The 15,948-nt window shown below is 29.3% G+C and overlaps 2 protein-coding genes across 2 annotated transcripts; one reads left to right on the plus strand and one right to left on the minus strand.

Annotated features, from left to right (window-relative positions):
* Positions 1-432: 432 nt before the first annotated feature.
* On the minus strand, positions 433-2,244 carry LOC100817781 (glucan endo-1,3-beta-glucosidase 13). The gene is made up of 3 exons (XM_003517294.5): positions 1,954-2,244; positions 707-1,813; positions 433-586 (listed from the first exon to the last, which is right to left on the minus strand). Exons 1-3 carry the CDS (start codon positions 2,000-2,002, stop codon positions 555-557), a joined length of 1,188 nt encoding a protein of 395 aa, XP_003517342.1. The 5' UTR covers positions 2,003-2,244; the 3' UTR covers positions 433-554.
* Positions 2,245-3,730: 1,486 nt separating this feature from the next.
* On the plus strand, positions 3,731-4,262 carry LOC102664741 (proteasome subunit alpha type-1-B). Its single transcript, XM_006574236.1, has 2 exons — positions 3,731-3,766; positions 3,948-4,262. Exons 1-2 carry the CDS (start codon positions 3,731-3,733, stop codon positions 4,260-4,262), a joined length of 351 nt encoding a protein of 116 aa, XP_006574299.1.
* Positions 4,263-15,948: the final 11,686 nt, after the last annotated feature.

The raw sequence follows: 15,948 nt of genomic DNA on the forward strand, positions 1-15,948 counted from the left end.
CACACCTTCAGTTTCAAGAATAAAAAGTTTGAGGTACCCCCCTACCCAAAAGGGTTCCTACCTTGAATGAGCAACCCCATCATAAAACCTAAACAGAATTTTTTATGTTCTTTAAAAACCATTTTCGTGATGCTCCTGTTAAAATTTTGATTAAACACCCTTTAAATTATCACAATTGTTGATGACATTAAATAATTTAGCGTAACAAAGAAGAAATAAAGGCTGTTTTCTTATTCTCACAGACAATTCTAGTAGAAATTTGATGGTCAAATTCACTGTTAATAAACGAACTCTGCGTAGGCAAATAGGATTCAACCAGTAAGTAATTTAGAACAGAACTCCAACTTACTACTACCAATACCTATATATCATATGGAGAAAAAACATAACAATTAAGCCAGAAAGTATCTAAGTTAGTCCAAGATCCCAATATAGAAGTTTTAAGTTGCTCCATACATTATACATAAACCGAGTGCTAGTTAATTCAAAAGAAAAGTCACCTTAACATCACTAACTGCAAAAAAACAGAAAGTCGCCACGCCACTTATATTCACTTAGCTAAGAATAAACCGACAGTGAAGGAAACCTGCAAACCAATATCACACTTTATTAATGAAGGGAAACAAGGTAAAAGAAAAAGAAAACAATAACGCAAAGCTAGAACAGATTTGAGAAAAACAAGACAAAATAGACGGGTCAGGCTTACTTGGGTCAGAATTGATCAACATGGCCGTTCCTCCAAAGCTGCATGTTCCACCACTTCTCTTGTGCTTCTGCCAGTAACTGTTGAAAGCATAGGAGGCATGAGCAACCACAGTGTCTGGATTATAACAGTTTCCCTGTGGCGTGATCTCCATGCAATCAGCACCACCCTCTCCACAAGCATATTCCATAGCCTGTTGCAGTGTTTCTTCAGGAACACTTGGCTTAGCCACACACCACAGTTTCTGGATCGGGAATATTTGGGGTGAGCCATTGTGTAATGGAATGCAAGGAGGGAGTGTGAAGCCATGAGGAGAGCTAGCTGGAACACCAAATGGTGGCTCTTCAGGGGCAAAAGTGGGAGAAAGTATTGGAGGGGGTGAAGAAACCACTTGTGCTAAAGGAGGCAAAGGTACATTAGAAGGAGTCATTGGGGACTTGGCTACTTCTGGCATTGGAGCTGGCCTTACTGGGAATGGGCCTATTGGGCTAAAATCAACAACTGAAAGCTTTCTTGCTATGGTTTTTCTCCCTTTTGGAACAATGGTTGCAACGTTTATGCTGTTGAGATGAAAAAATCCAAGCTTTTTCATGGACTCCAAATGGGAAGACACCAAGCTAAAACTTTCATCAGAAAAATGTGAGAAGCCATAATGTGGGATCACAGAATATGTGGAGTTTACCTCTTTGAGAAACTCTATGAGGGGTTTGACCATTTTCAAATCATTGTTAAAAGAAACTGAGTTTAGAGACAAACAGTCCAGATTAAAAGCAGCAGAAACTTTAATGGCTTTCTCCAAACCCCATCTCTTAAGTGAGTGGTAGACATTCTTCAGAGAAGACAGAACCACAGCGAGGTTGTTGTGTTGATGGCCCTGTTGGCAAAAAGCAGTGGTTCCAATAACAATGGTGGTGATATTTGAAGCAGGGTATTGTGCAAGAACGTTATGCCTGAGCCATTTTTCAGCTAACAAAATGCTGAAAGAGACCTCATTGAGGTTTCCAGCATTCACTGAAACTGCCAAGGGAAGCTCAGCGTGCGACGAGGCTTGTAAAATGTCTTCAGTTGTCTCACAGAGGTTGATGAACTTAATGAATTCTTGACCAGTAACTGAAAATGCAAACCAAAAAACAAAGGTTGTCATTAGAGATCAGTGAAATAATGAAACTGATAAGAAACTCACGTTGTACAGCATTTAAAGTTGAGAGCTTTAAGAGGAGAGAAGAGAAGAACCAAGTTGTTTTTCTTACCAGTAAGACCAAGCGAACAAAGAAAGAGAAGAGGAAAGAGGCACCTCATCTTCAACGTTTTTGGAGAACAGAAAACAAAAGCACAGTTTTGAAACACAGACACTTTGATCTTGCTTGGTAGTTCTGCGCTCTTATATTGGAATGCGACCGTTTTTGGATAGTGGAGAGGAAGCTACCTAACGTGTTTCAATGTTCATGAGTTTCCCTACGGTGCCTATACATCTGCAGTTCTGCACCCAAAGTTTGAACCTTTGGGGAAAAAAGTCAAAAATTAGCATAAACACTTCCTGGCTTGCCCCGTACAAAGAAAATAAATAATCAAAAAGGACAAAGAGGCTAACCAATTTTTAGCAAAATAAATAGAAAATAAAATACGTACACATCATTTTGCTTAATATAAAGCTAAGTAGACAGTAGAAAATAGAAGTGATAGTTATTTTTTGGTAGATGAGGAAAAAATAGACAAGTGATAGTAATGTAATGCAATGATAAAAAAAGAGAAATAAGAAAAAAATTAATGAAAAGAAAATCAAAAGAGAAAGTGACAAAATGAATTATAATAAAAAAATACCCAAAAAGCAATAATATACTGAAAGTGTTTTTTTAATGTATAACTAATGTAAAAAAGTTACAGTCATTAATTAAAAATTATTATTATTATGTTTTAATATAATTATTATAAAAGATAATACTTTTATTATATATAATAATTTATAATTAAATAAGAACGTAACAAAACTTATTATTTATTATTTACTCATAAGAAATAATAATCTTGCATAATTAATTGACTTACAAATTAATTTATCAGTCCCATTTTAGTTACTTTATCATTTTGATGTAATTATACTTCGTATGATTTAGTTTCATTTTAGAATCCATACACGTGCAAGAAAAAGACAGTTCTTAAAAGAATCAATGTTTATTTATTTTTTAATGAATTGAATTGGTGAAATATTGAAAATAAATAAATAAATAATTGGCGGATATCTGTTAACTGATTTTAAATAATCTTTATCCGTTTGTCAATAATAATGTTATTTATATACATTTTCATTATTTTATTTCCAACTTTTTTTTAGTAAATATAATAAAACACAAGTGGCAATCCTCTATTTATTATTATTATTATTATTATTATTATTATTATTATTATTATTATTATTTCTTTCTCTTGCTATCTCTTTGTAAAAAAAAAACTTAATTTTCTTTTTAAAGCAAAGTACTTATATTGCTGCTTCCACAAACTCATTAGCAATACAATGAGGTAACAAAGAGAAATAACAAAGACCAGCACAAAATTGGCTGCTTTAGATAAATCCTTAAGAAGGTTTTGACAATATAAGTTAATAATGTCAAACTCTAAACAGTCATTCCTACATCCATTGACACTATTTACCACCCTTGGCAGTCCATCTCAATGGTTATATCTTCAATATTAAAAGAAATACTTATTTTTCTAGGATGGTACAACAATTACAACTTTTTTTATTTTACAAAAAATACTTATTTTTTTTATAAGATTATCAATTACAAAATACGTGAATATGAATCCTTTCCATACTAGAAATTATTTCACAAGTAAGATTTTTAGCCCATTGATTTTATCCAAACTCAAGCAAATGTAAGACCCGTGAATTTAAACATAGATCCTAAAATATTTGTCCTTCTGAAATTTCTCCTCTGCCCTTGATAGCCTATTTTTCACACTAGTTGTGTGTCAAGTCCCTACATGAAATTTTTCCCTAGGAAAAGGAGCATATGAAAAATCACCGTCATGCTACTTTGTGACACGTGGAACAGCACAGGATCTGTAACTCGTCAATGAAAGAAAAAGGCCCACACTACGGCCACCAACACATAAAAGGAATCAAGACTTTGGATATTTATATCGTGTACCTCCCAACATGAATCTTACACCTTTCAAAAACTTTTAATGGTCAAAATATCCTCAACCCTAATACCTCCTTTCTTTCTTCCCTGTGTCACCCCAGCATGATGTTGTCAGAGGTGGTGAAGTTTTTGATGTTAACGTCGTCAAAGTCAGCGAAGAAGGCAAGGTCATTGTCATCGTCCTCGCATGTATCAACAAGGCTAACTTTGAACTCTCATCGCACCAGAAGAAGATCTTTAAGGTCGACAACCACATCGTCATCGCTATCACCAGCCTCACCGCCGTCGGCTGCGTCCTCTCTTGCTACATGCGATCCGGGTCATCGCTCACCGTTAGCAGACTTGTTGTTCAATTCGACAATAAAGCTCAGGTCATCGCTCTTCCCCAATTGTCAAATACCTCCTCTCCACATTGAATGTGACATCGTCGTCCACATGCAGGTCCTGTCGGGTTCGAGTTTGAAGAAATTGAAATAATTATTATAGAATATGAAAAATTACATTTTGAAATGGTTATTCTAGAATAGGATATGTTTTTGCAGAATGTAATTTATTCTAGAATATAGAATTTAGTATTTTGTAATAGCTGTTATGGAAACATATCTTATTCGGAATAGCCTCGAATGAAGGTACCTTATAAATTAATATTTGTGTCCATTTAAGTCTTTTTAGAAGGCATAAAATACAAAATGGAAGGTGCAAAATATAAGTGCAAAGACTTTGCAAATGACCCACAACAGAGCCAATGACCCAATTCCCGGTACGGTATATTGGTATTGGTAGATAGTGTAAACGACAATATACGCGACTTGACGTTTCCTACCCTATACCGTACTATTACTGGCTGTATCTACGTGCCAGCAAAGAATGTAAACGACATAGCTGCTATTTTATGGGTGTCGTCTCGTAACAAGTTAATAATCGTCTTCACATGTATATGAAGGCATAGTTTCGATTAATTGAGCTTATACTTAAGTCTAAAGTTGTTTATTTATTCAAACAAATATTTAATAAATTGATTACTAATGGTTCACAAATAATTCAGCTTGTTTACATTTTACATAACTTTTTTTTGGTGCATGTTTGAAAAGTATTTTGATAAAAAAAAAAAAATCAAATTTAAGCTCCTTAAAAGATTCACCCAACTAAATCATAATTCATGTAAATGATGATCAGTTGGAAGAGTTTTCCCCTTGAGCTTAAAAACTCTTTTAAGCTCACCAATCTTCCTCCAAACTTGCATTAAAATTTGAGGTACAGTTTCAAATTTACTGTAGAAGATTACAAATTGAGTTCTAATGGTTGACAAATAATTCAGTTTGTTACATTTTACCTTATTCCTCTTTTGCCAAAGAAGATATTGCACCAATAATTAAGCTCCAATCCTTACATTTAAATTGCTGTGGTGCTACATCATAATTATTATGTATAGGTATATTTTAGAATTAAATTTTATTAGAATTGATAATTTATTTCTTATATTTCTCTTTTTTTAAAATAATTGAAATTTTAACATCATTTAAGCTTTGTGAATAAAATATTAAAAGTTGATAAATTTAAGATACTTATACTCAACACAACTCTCGCTTAGCACTAGGATAATTCTGGAAAGTAAAGTCACTTTTAGCATAAGACACGCGCTGAACGCGAATACCGTCATACTCATTAAACGCGCAAATGCACTTAGGGCGAAGGTTGCATAAAAGGTAAGTTGATCTGTACCTACAAAAGAATGAGAGAATAAAAAAAAGACACAAAAATTTCAAGAGAATACAATTTCTTATAAAAGGCAAAAGGCTATGAGAAGGAGAACAAATCATTAGTAGTGATTCATTCTCTCTATTCTCTTTCTTATCTATTTCCTTTTCCATTCATAATCATCTTGGCAATTGTAAGGTCTCCTATGACAATGAGAGACTAAACTCTCATTTATTGAGAACTTAACATCCAACTACTTTGATTTAATTTATCTTCCTATCTATTTAATATTATTACCTTTTGCATTATCCTTTCTATGCTTAATTTTATTGTTTGTGATTTCATCACCCATTTGGATGGTAAGTTTTAGGGGTAGCGTTGAAAAACATTATCTTCTAATATAATTGGGAAAGGGTATATAAATAAAGTCATTACTAGGGATAAGTTGATTTTGTTTAATCTGTTATACATCTTTATCTTTGTAAAGAAACTTAGGAGAAAAAAATAGATAAATTAAATTCTTTTACTTGAGGAATCTTGGTTAGAATATATAAGTAAATACAAATGTAAATTAGAATAATTATAAATAAAGAAAATTCATTAATATTACATCAAAGAGGAGCTTTAGTAAGTTAAGTTCCCAACATTCTCATCTCCTGAATTTAACTTCTATAATATTGGTTTTCTCATATTTTATGTTTTTAATTAGTTAATTTAAATTTTTATTTTAATTCAATTTTACGGCAATTTAATTTACTGTTTTTTTTCACAATCTTTTTAAATCAATTTATTTATTGTCTAAAAATTATATATTTACCTGATATTTGAATAAACTTCTATTTTAACATTATTATTTATGACAATTTAATGTATTTATCAATGATTTAATATTATGTAAAGGAATTTAAGGGTATTTGTACAATTATTTTCTGGGCCAATAGATGAGTAAAACCCTTATATATTTTTAGAATACCATAAAATTTCTCCTTCTTGTATTTACCCGTACCATGCATAAGATTTCTCTTTAGCTGTTTAATACGGTAACCCGCAAAGAAAGGTTAAATAGCTTCAACAAAAACTATATTACTCCAAATACGAGAGGCAAACTCAAAAATCTTTAAGAACATGGAGAGTTGTTTCATAGTAAGAATCATAGAGTACACACCTAGGATGATTAGTCATATTTCTTAAAATAGGCCAGCAATTTTCAACATTACTATTATTTAAGTACCTCACAAAATTCACCCTAATCCACGTACACTTAATTTGTATTGGGATATTGCGACAATTATAATATGGTATTAGAGTTCTAATAATATAACAACGCCTTCCAATCCAAAAACAAATAAAAGGAGGAAAAAAAAAAGAGCCTCTGAGACTTGAGAAATACAAGCTCAGGTAACTAAAAAAAAGAGTAAAGACTTAAGCCCTTTGAAGCTTACTTGAGTACAGCTTAGGAAGAAGTAGAAGTCAGTGCAAGTATTAAAAAAAAATGGTACTAGATGGTGGTACGCAAACCACAATTAAATTAAAAAAATATATATTTACAAGAATCAAAATAAGTATCATCAGAAAGTATTGAATCAATCAAATTAAACTTAACAAGAAACACGAGAGAACTATAAAGTTTTACATCAAAGACAAATCAAAGTTTACATAAAACATAGAGGGATGGAATCCGATTTAAATCTTTTGAGCCATACTCTTCTCATGCTTAATATAGATCCATCTCAATACATTTTCTTATTGAACCCAAGCTTCACATTTCAGCAAATTTTTTAGCATAGGGCCGGTTTTGAATATACAAAAATGATATAATTTTATTAAGAAATAAAGTATTTATTGTATTTTGTATTTTCAACATAATAATATTTTTAACAAAAAATTACAGTCCATCGATACGCATGACAGCAAAGGACAATGTAAATTTTAATATAATATCTTTTGAGTTTTTTTTTAAGGAATAATATCTTTGGAGTTATGCATTACTTATTTCTTATTTTATACATAACAGAGATAAGAAAATTTAAGATACGTGTGAGTATATATGCGACGACCCAAAAAAGAAGGAACATGGGTTTTTTTTTCAATTGTTGTTATTAATACATAAAATTAAAGATTAATATATATCATTCATCATTTGATACGCATTAAATAACAGAATAATGTAAATTTTATTATAATATCTTTTGAGAAATGCATTACGTGCCTACTTATTTTATACATAATACTGATAAGAAAAAAAATGAAGCAACATGAGTTATTACTATTTTCTTCTTTCATTGTTAACAAAATTTTGTCTCTTAATTTAGTGAATCAAAAATTTAGAATTTTGCAGTGTTAAGCTAAAGTACTCTTTGTCAAAGACTTGTATTAAAGAAAATATAGCGGTTATATTATTTTGTTCTTATTTATGTAGAGATTAAAACAGATTCTAAATCTTAAAATAAAGATCAAACGATATTAACTAAACACCTATTTATGACCAGGTTAGTTTTATATATTAAGTAAAATAGTTTTTCTTTTACGAAATATTTTTAAAGTTTTATTAAATTTATATAATCAGTATAAAGTGTTTAAAAATTGTTTTTAATTAAAAATATTGAAAAATAAAAAGCCAAACTAATGGCCTAAAATAAAAATATGATGTGTGTACATTAAAAAATTATTTGACAGCTATAAGAGAAAAAGATAGAAAATAAAGAAAAGTAACTATAATGAATAATATTATTAACCGATAAGAAGAGGGAGAAAGTGTTCATTAATCATTATTTGTGTAAACTCTACATTTATGGTATTTTTGCTAGGAAGAAAAAAGAATAAAGAGAAAGGAAAATACGGATAATGACACATTTGTTTTATTAAATTAAAAGAAAGTGAAAAAAATATCTATAGAAAAAAAAAAAATTCTCTCATTTTTCTTCTAATTCAAATTTTAAAATTTTTCATTCCTTTTCGATCCCGATCAAGTTTTTTTTTTTTTGGAACAACTCTTAGAATGTATTTAAATAGAGAATTTTAACTAAAAAAAGAGAATTTAAATTTTTTTAATCTAAAATTCGTTTGAATGTTTTTCTAGAAAGAATTTAAATTTTTTAAATTTTAAAACAGAATTTTAAACAATTAAAAATGTAGAATTTTAATTTTTTTTCTAAGAGGTGAGAAATTGAAATTCTCTTCTTGATAGAAAATCCTTCCAAAACGCTTGCATATTTTCTTTATAACCTTTATCCTCTTTTTCACTTAACAGTTTCTAAAATCTCGTTCTCGAACTCGCGACTCTTCCCTCATACTGATGATCATCTTCTTCAAAAAACATCATCTGAGCTCATGAAGCATCGATAGGGTGCAGACATATGGGGACACGTAGAACTACATCCGCCAGTCAGGAAAACAACCGTTACTGCCCATCACACGGCAGAGGTGCTCATTGGCGCGAAGGGTCTGAGTCATGCCTTGTGTCATTGGCTGAATGTCATGGTCGGGTGTGGTGGTGTACACCGTCATGTCCCGATTCCCCTGCAACTTCTCATGCCCCATTAATATTATTCTCTTTGAAAGCACCCTAACCATATCTTCTATTCTCTTTACATTCATTTTCTTTTACTTTCACAATTTTTTTTATCTAAACACAAAATTTTTAAAATCAAATAATCTTAATTAAAGTATTTAAAATTCTTAAAATTTAAAATTTATCAAAATTTTAAATTCTCTCGTCCAAACACATTCTTAGATTTTATTTGATTAAGGTTAATGGAAAGAAAAATAGAAAAAATAAGTTTTAAAAAAATAAATATGTTTTTATCATTTGATCAAGGTGGAAAATTTTAAAAAGTCACGTAAAGTGGGAAAGAAAAGGAAAATTTATTAAATTAATTAGTTAATTGTTTGTTTATTAATAAATTAAAAAAATACCAATAATAATTGACGCATGGTATTTGTCTTGGGATCTAGTAATTCATGATTTAAATCTGATTAATTATTGTCTATGAAATAAATGATGAAAAAATGAATATAAAAAACATTTTTAATAAAAAATAATTTAAGTTATCTAAAATATTAAAAGTGAAAAATTCTTCTCTTTCTTCTTCTTATTTTCCTCTCGTTTTCTCTCCTGGTCCAAAAACGTCAAGGATATCGTCTGAAAACACTTTTGAGTCATGTCAACATGCATGTACCGTGATGGGACACGTTAATATTGTCAGTGTTCGGTGCGGGTTAAAGATGCTGATAATGGCGAAAGATATGGTCTTAGCTTTCTGTTGTTCGGTTCTGTTGTGTTCTACGAGCTCTGGTCAAGATGAATTTTTCGGTGTCAGTTCAGAACACCAGTTTCCAGCTGGAAGCCTCCCTTAAATCTATGATTATTGATTATTGATTATTGGTCCACATTCTATCCCTAACTTTAACACTACTTTTCCCCCCCACCTTTGGAATCTTAAGTTATGCGAAAGTTTACATAAAAACTAGTAAAAAGGGATAATATAGAGCCAAATGTAAATTATAAATAAACCAAAATGAAGTGAAATTTATTTTGTCTTTCAAATTTTTCTTTTATTAAAAAGGTATAAAAAGAAATAATATGAAATGAATAAACCATTAATTTAATCTCTAAAATATTACTTTCTCTCTTAAGTAGTATTTAAAGTAATAAAGTTATCAGATAATTCTTGATGTATTAGACATTATGTTACACAAGCTCTCAAATATATATATATATATATATATATATATATATATCCCCTAAAATTCCAATATTAGCCTTCTTTATAAGTTTGTAACATATAAAAATCAGACATTAGGAATTTACTGTACACATAATAAATAGAATAAACCAGTTAAATAATACTATGTGAATCAAATAGCACCTAAACACACCATATAGATACTCACAATGGAATTGGGTTTAAATTCATTAATTAAGGTTTACCGGTTTTAGTCTAATAGATAAAAAAAATGATTAGATAAATATTAATTAGCGATAATTTTTCTAACACTTTTTTATAATTGATTAAATTTTATTAAAAATTATAAATTTGGTTAGGTTTTATTTCTTATTTAATGATTAACATTCCTCTTAATAAGAGTGTATAACTATTTTAGTCCCTAAAATTATAATAATTGATTAATTAGTCATTAAAATTAATAAGATAGTTCTTAAATTTGTAAATTATTACTTAATTTAGTTCCAAAAATTATAATGATTGATGAAATTTTACATGTCAGATTTGTCTAGGTTGATTTGTTTTGTAATTTTCCCCTGAATAAAAAAATTCATGTTAGAGAGGTTTTCTATATAAATTCATCTCTTTTGTAGAATATTAATTTGTTTGCTGTTGTGGTTCAAATAGTCTGGGTCCAATGCAAATTTATAATTCTAAGTATCTAACTAATAATAATGTATATCATGTATTAAGTAAATAATGTATGGGTTCATGTAAACAAATATATTCTTATATTATATATTGAAATATTTATTTAGGAGATTAAAATTCTTAATCTTTTCACTATTTGCATTATAATATAACTTATATATTAAAATATTTATTTATTAAATTTTTTAATCTATAAAGATGAATATTTATCTATAATGGGCAAGACCCGGAAACTAGCTCTGTTCATTGGATTGACCCATGAGTAACAGAGGCAAAAGGAAATCTTATTAATCATCGTATCTTCCCTTCGGGTATTGTGGTGTTCAAGACTCAAGAGGCTTCATACTTCCTACTTAAGAAACGTATATGAAAGAGCGGCGTGAAAGGTTTGTTCTTTAGGGAGCAAATTTGCGTGCACCCACATTTTCATCTCCAAAATGGATATATATAATAATGACTATTATTTTAAGAGAAACTAGCATATATGAAGCAAAATTTTACATTCTTATCAAATTAATTTTATAACAATTGCAGTTGTTTTTAACAATAATTTTTAATTAATTCACAGTGTAAATCTTTTATATACATAGTATATAGTCATTAATTTATTTTTTTTTATTTTAAACCATAACCTTTATATTTGTTTTTGTGTTAGATCGTACCTTAGGATAAAAAATATATTCTAAGAAGAGTATTTAAGTGTAAAGTGTAATTCATCCAACGTCTAGGTCAAGTGTTAAGTTATATATCTTTAATGAAATTCAATTGGATTGTAATTATTCATAAACGGTTCTTTATAATTGACATAATTCTTATTCCGAGATCCTTGACATACACTTTGGACGTTACATCGTAACGTTGATGTGACTTTAGGATAAAGTCAAAGTGTCGACCTTTGTTATTTCGATGTGGTCGATCGGCATATGAAAAAGGGGATTGATTAGCATATGACTTGGAGGATACACAGTCCTTCAGTCTTGAGCGCAATAACATAAAGAAATAGAAAGAGAATCATCACTCAGTCAACATATGACTTAGAAAATACACAATCCCTTAATCTTAAACGCAATAACACAAAGAGACTGAAAGAAAATCATCACTTGATCTACATATAACTTAGAAAATACAATACTCAAACCTTATAAATATCCACATAAAATATCCATTATGAGTAAGGTAAATACCTTCTCAACATAAATGAATCCAAAGACAGATTTATCTATAACTGGTTACTAAGGTGAAATTTCATTATTAAATGTAAAGTAACACTAAAAAAACTATATCAAAATTTTATCTTTAAACCATATATTAAATTGTGTTTAAATGCAATTTTATCGCTTAACCCATAAAAGAGTGAAAGAAATCAATAAAAAAAACACAATAGTTTACACCACAAGCAAAATAACGTATAGTTGTATAGATATTTATATCATCTTCGACACTTATACAATTAGTGTCAAAAGACACTAAATTAATTTTCGTTAATATTTTTTTTTACTTTTCAACTTGTATCAAATCAAAATTGTCATTTTTTTAATCAATATCAAGTAGGTCTGCACTAATTTTTAAAATTTGAGTGCAAATTCCACCTCTGACAACTATCACCCTTAAGACATGTTTCTAAGCATGCAGCTAGAGAGAAAGTTTTGTCGAGAAAATTTTATCATTCATTATAGTTTTATCCAACTCCATCAAAATTAATTTTCATAAAAAATATATGTAATTTCTACCAAGTATTTTGAAAGTAATTTGCACTAAACACATATTTTTTTTATATATGTCTAAAAAAAACTACTAAATTAAAATTATCGTTATTTATCACAATTAACCTGGTTGTTCCAGTGGAAATTTGTTTTGATTTTGAATCAAGCCCATCAATATAAAAAAATTACTTTTTATTTATTGATAATTTTTGTTTGGATTTCTAATCAAGCCCATCAGTGTGTGTATATTCAAAATCTTATTTCAAAAACTCAAATTTATTGACATTCGGACAAACAAACAATAATGTAGTTTGATACTAAAAAAAGCAACTTATTTAACTATAATAGTAACATGGTGTGATGGAATATTGGAATGATCGGTAACTCACTAACCTGTGATAGGACAAAAGGTCCTCTGCATTTTCAATAATTCATATGCAAGAGCTTACCTATATTAATTTAAATTCAACTTCGATACAAAAACAAAAAGAATAAAATTTGTGTCTAATTGAAGGAAATGAAGAATTGGAAATCAAAGCTACTGATATTATTTGATTGAAGACTGAAAAAACCTCGATTGTCTTCTCTCTTTTTTTTTATTTAAAAAAAATGAAAGATAATCTCCTGTACTTGCAAGTGCCAAATTGCATAGTTGAAGAAAGGCATAACTTTAATCATCCCGTTTTGGTGAAAAGGGTATTATTAAGAGGGTGGGGCAAGGGAGGATAGCATTGTCTTTGGGAAGTGGAGGAGTCGAAATACAAACAAAAGTGAAAAGCGATAAAGCATTAACCTGGGGCGTGTGCATGCCCCCACACATCACAAACAGAGTCGGTGAATCAATCTCCTAAGGCCAATGGAACAAAGCAGAAAGAAGAAGAAGACGTTGCGACCCCATGCATCACTTTCCACACAATTACATGTTTGACCTGGGATTCCCAAATCTCTAGTTACTCACTAACGTTGTATTATAAGGATGGTGTCACATATGATATAATGCATCACATGGTGTATATTTAGCAATGATATATTTTAGCATTTAGTTAATCGCTTACCTCGTCCATCTCGTCGACTGCGTCGGCAGGTTCGGACAAGCATAACATTCAAGGTGTCTTCCATTCTTTCTTTCCTTTTATGCTTTTGTTCGAATATTATGTGATACGAATTATAATTTTGTGAGTTAATTTTTTATATTCTATAAATATAAATATTTTTTCATTTTTAATCAATAAGAAATCATCTTAACTACGATTTTTAAAGAATTATTATAAAAATTAATTAATCTCAATTTAACTATTGAAGCCATGCCTTAATTGATAGGATGCAGAGTAATTAATATATAAAATAGGTTATAGTGTTGTTGATCATGCTTGTGCCAAAGTTGTTGTAACCAAGGACGAATTCAAATAAACATATAAATAGAAGTCAAAAGTAACTAGAATTTAAGTAATTAGCACACGTATTTTTTTTGTGGTGAATTTTAGCACACGTAATTGTAGTTTTTTGATCGGCCAAACAAAATATTAATTAGATAAAAAGGGTATGTGGAATACCCAAATACAAATTACAAGACTGCCAAAACAAAAAGGTTTATGGTTAGATTAAAACATCCAACCTTCCACCGAAAGAAACATACCCCTCCACCCGTGACAAAGGCCAACCTGCATATATATCAGAATCTATATATAGCATAAAATACAACATGTAAAAAAACTACGGAGAATACAGTATGAGAATTGCCCTCCCTGGTTACAACAACTTGGCACAACCTTACACGTAATTGTATTAATGTTTATACAAATTAAAGTAGTAGTTTACATGTTTAATTTTTTTATTGAAAAATTGAAAACGGTACCGGAACGAATGAAGCATATTCCTTCAATCCGTCTCAGGCTGAAATGTTCGTGAATGATACATTAGTTTTAATAGTCATACAAGTTTTGGCTAACCAAGTGCTTCAATGGCTGAATGAAGAGGAGTTTGAAAAACAATTGTAATAATGCATTTTTGATTTGGTGAGATTTACACGTAACAATATATTGATCACTACAAATATATATTTCTCTTTAATTTTTAATTACAATTTGTGTATTAAGTTTTGTTTCATCAGATTCTATAATATATCAAAAGTCTTCTTAAAAATATCTAAGAATCCCGCTATTCAATTGAATTTAGTTTTTATTTTGGTTTTGAATTAGCAGTTGATATATATATATATCACCTTTTTAGGGTTAGAAAAATGTTACCAACACATTTCTTCAATTATATTATCTGTTAGGTGTGAATCAACAAGTTTTTGATTTGAATAATACTCAATTTTTTAAATAAAATTTTAAATTTAAGTTTTGTGAATGAAAAAATTAATTTTAAAAAAAAATATTAATAAAACTTATAAATATTTTATATCAATAACTCGTGACATCTTACCTTAAAAAATATAAAATATATGTGATCTTAATTAATATTTACATGATATATGATTAAGATTTTAATTTATAAAAAAAAATTAACAACATTCAATAAGATACATGTGGAAATTAGTTAAAATCATGATAATTTTAGACTGTATAATAATTTTTATTTAGAAAGTGTTTAGTAATCGTGATTAAGGATCTCCCCCAATAAGCACACCGTCCATTTGATAATTCGACAAACAAAACACAAAACCCAAGACAAAAAGGAGACTGCTAAAAAATGGAGTGCAGTGGAGCACTATGGCTATATTTTGGTTGTGGACTTGGTTTGTGTCGTGGCCAGATTTCCTCGACATGATCGTTGTTGCTTTTTTATTTTTTTACTGCATGATCGTTGTTGCTAGATTTTGTTTTTCTAGTTAAATTATTTTTTGTAAGTTTTCTAATTCAATACATTAGTTAAAAAATAATAAATAAAATAAATCCATTCAAAATTAATTATAAGAATATTGAAAATAATATAATAAATTAAAAAAAATTATTTGATATTTTTTTACCTTAACTTCTGTAATTTGTATTATTTTTAGTTATTCTTGTATTAATATGTTTTGAATTTGGGGATTGCCAAACAATTACTCAACTGAACAAAGGAAAGCCGAAGGCCGAAGGGGCAGCAGCAATGCAAGCAGTATATAACGACAGCAAGGTCGAATTTGTGCCTTGCCCTCGTTACTTGCAAACAAGAGATAAAGGACACGAACGTACTTATATTTTTAATATTTCTTTAGTAACTTTTTTTTTTAATAGTATAACCACTACATAACCATCATCTTCCTCGTAGTAATTAAATATTTATTCACATTATATTTCTTTCTTTCTTTATTTATTTCCAATATTATTATAACGTGAAAA

The sequence above is a fragment of the Glycine max genome, chromosome 1 (assembly GCF_000004515.6).
Source record: "Glycine max cultivar Williams 82 chromosome 1, Glycine_max_v4.0, whole genome shotgun sequence".
Lineage (NCBI taxonomy): Eukaryota > Viridiplantae > Streptophyta > Magnoliopsida > Fabales > Fabaceae > Glycine > Glycine max.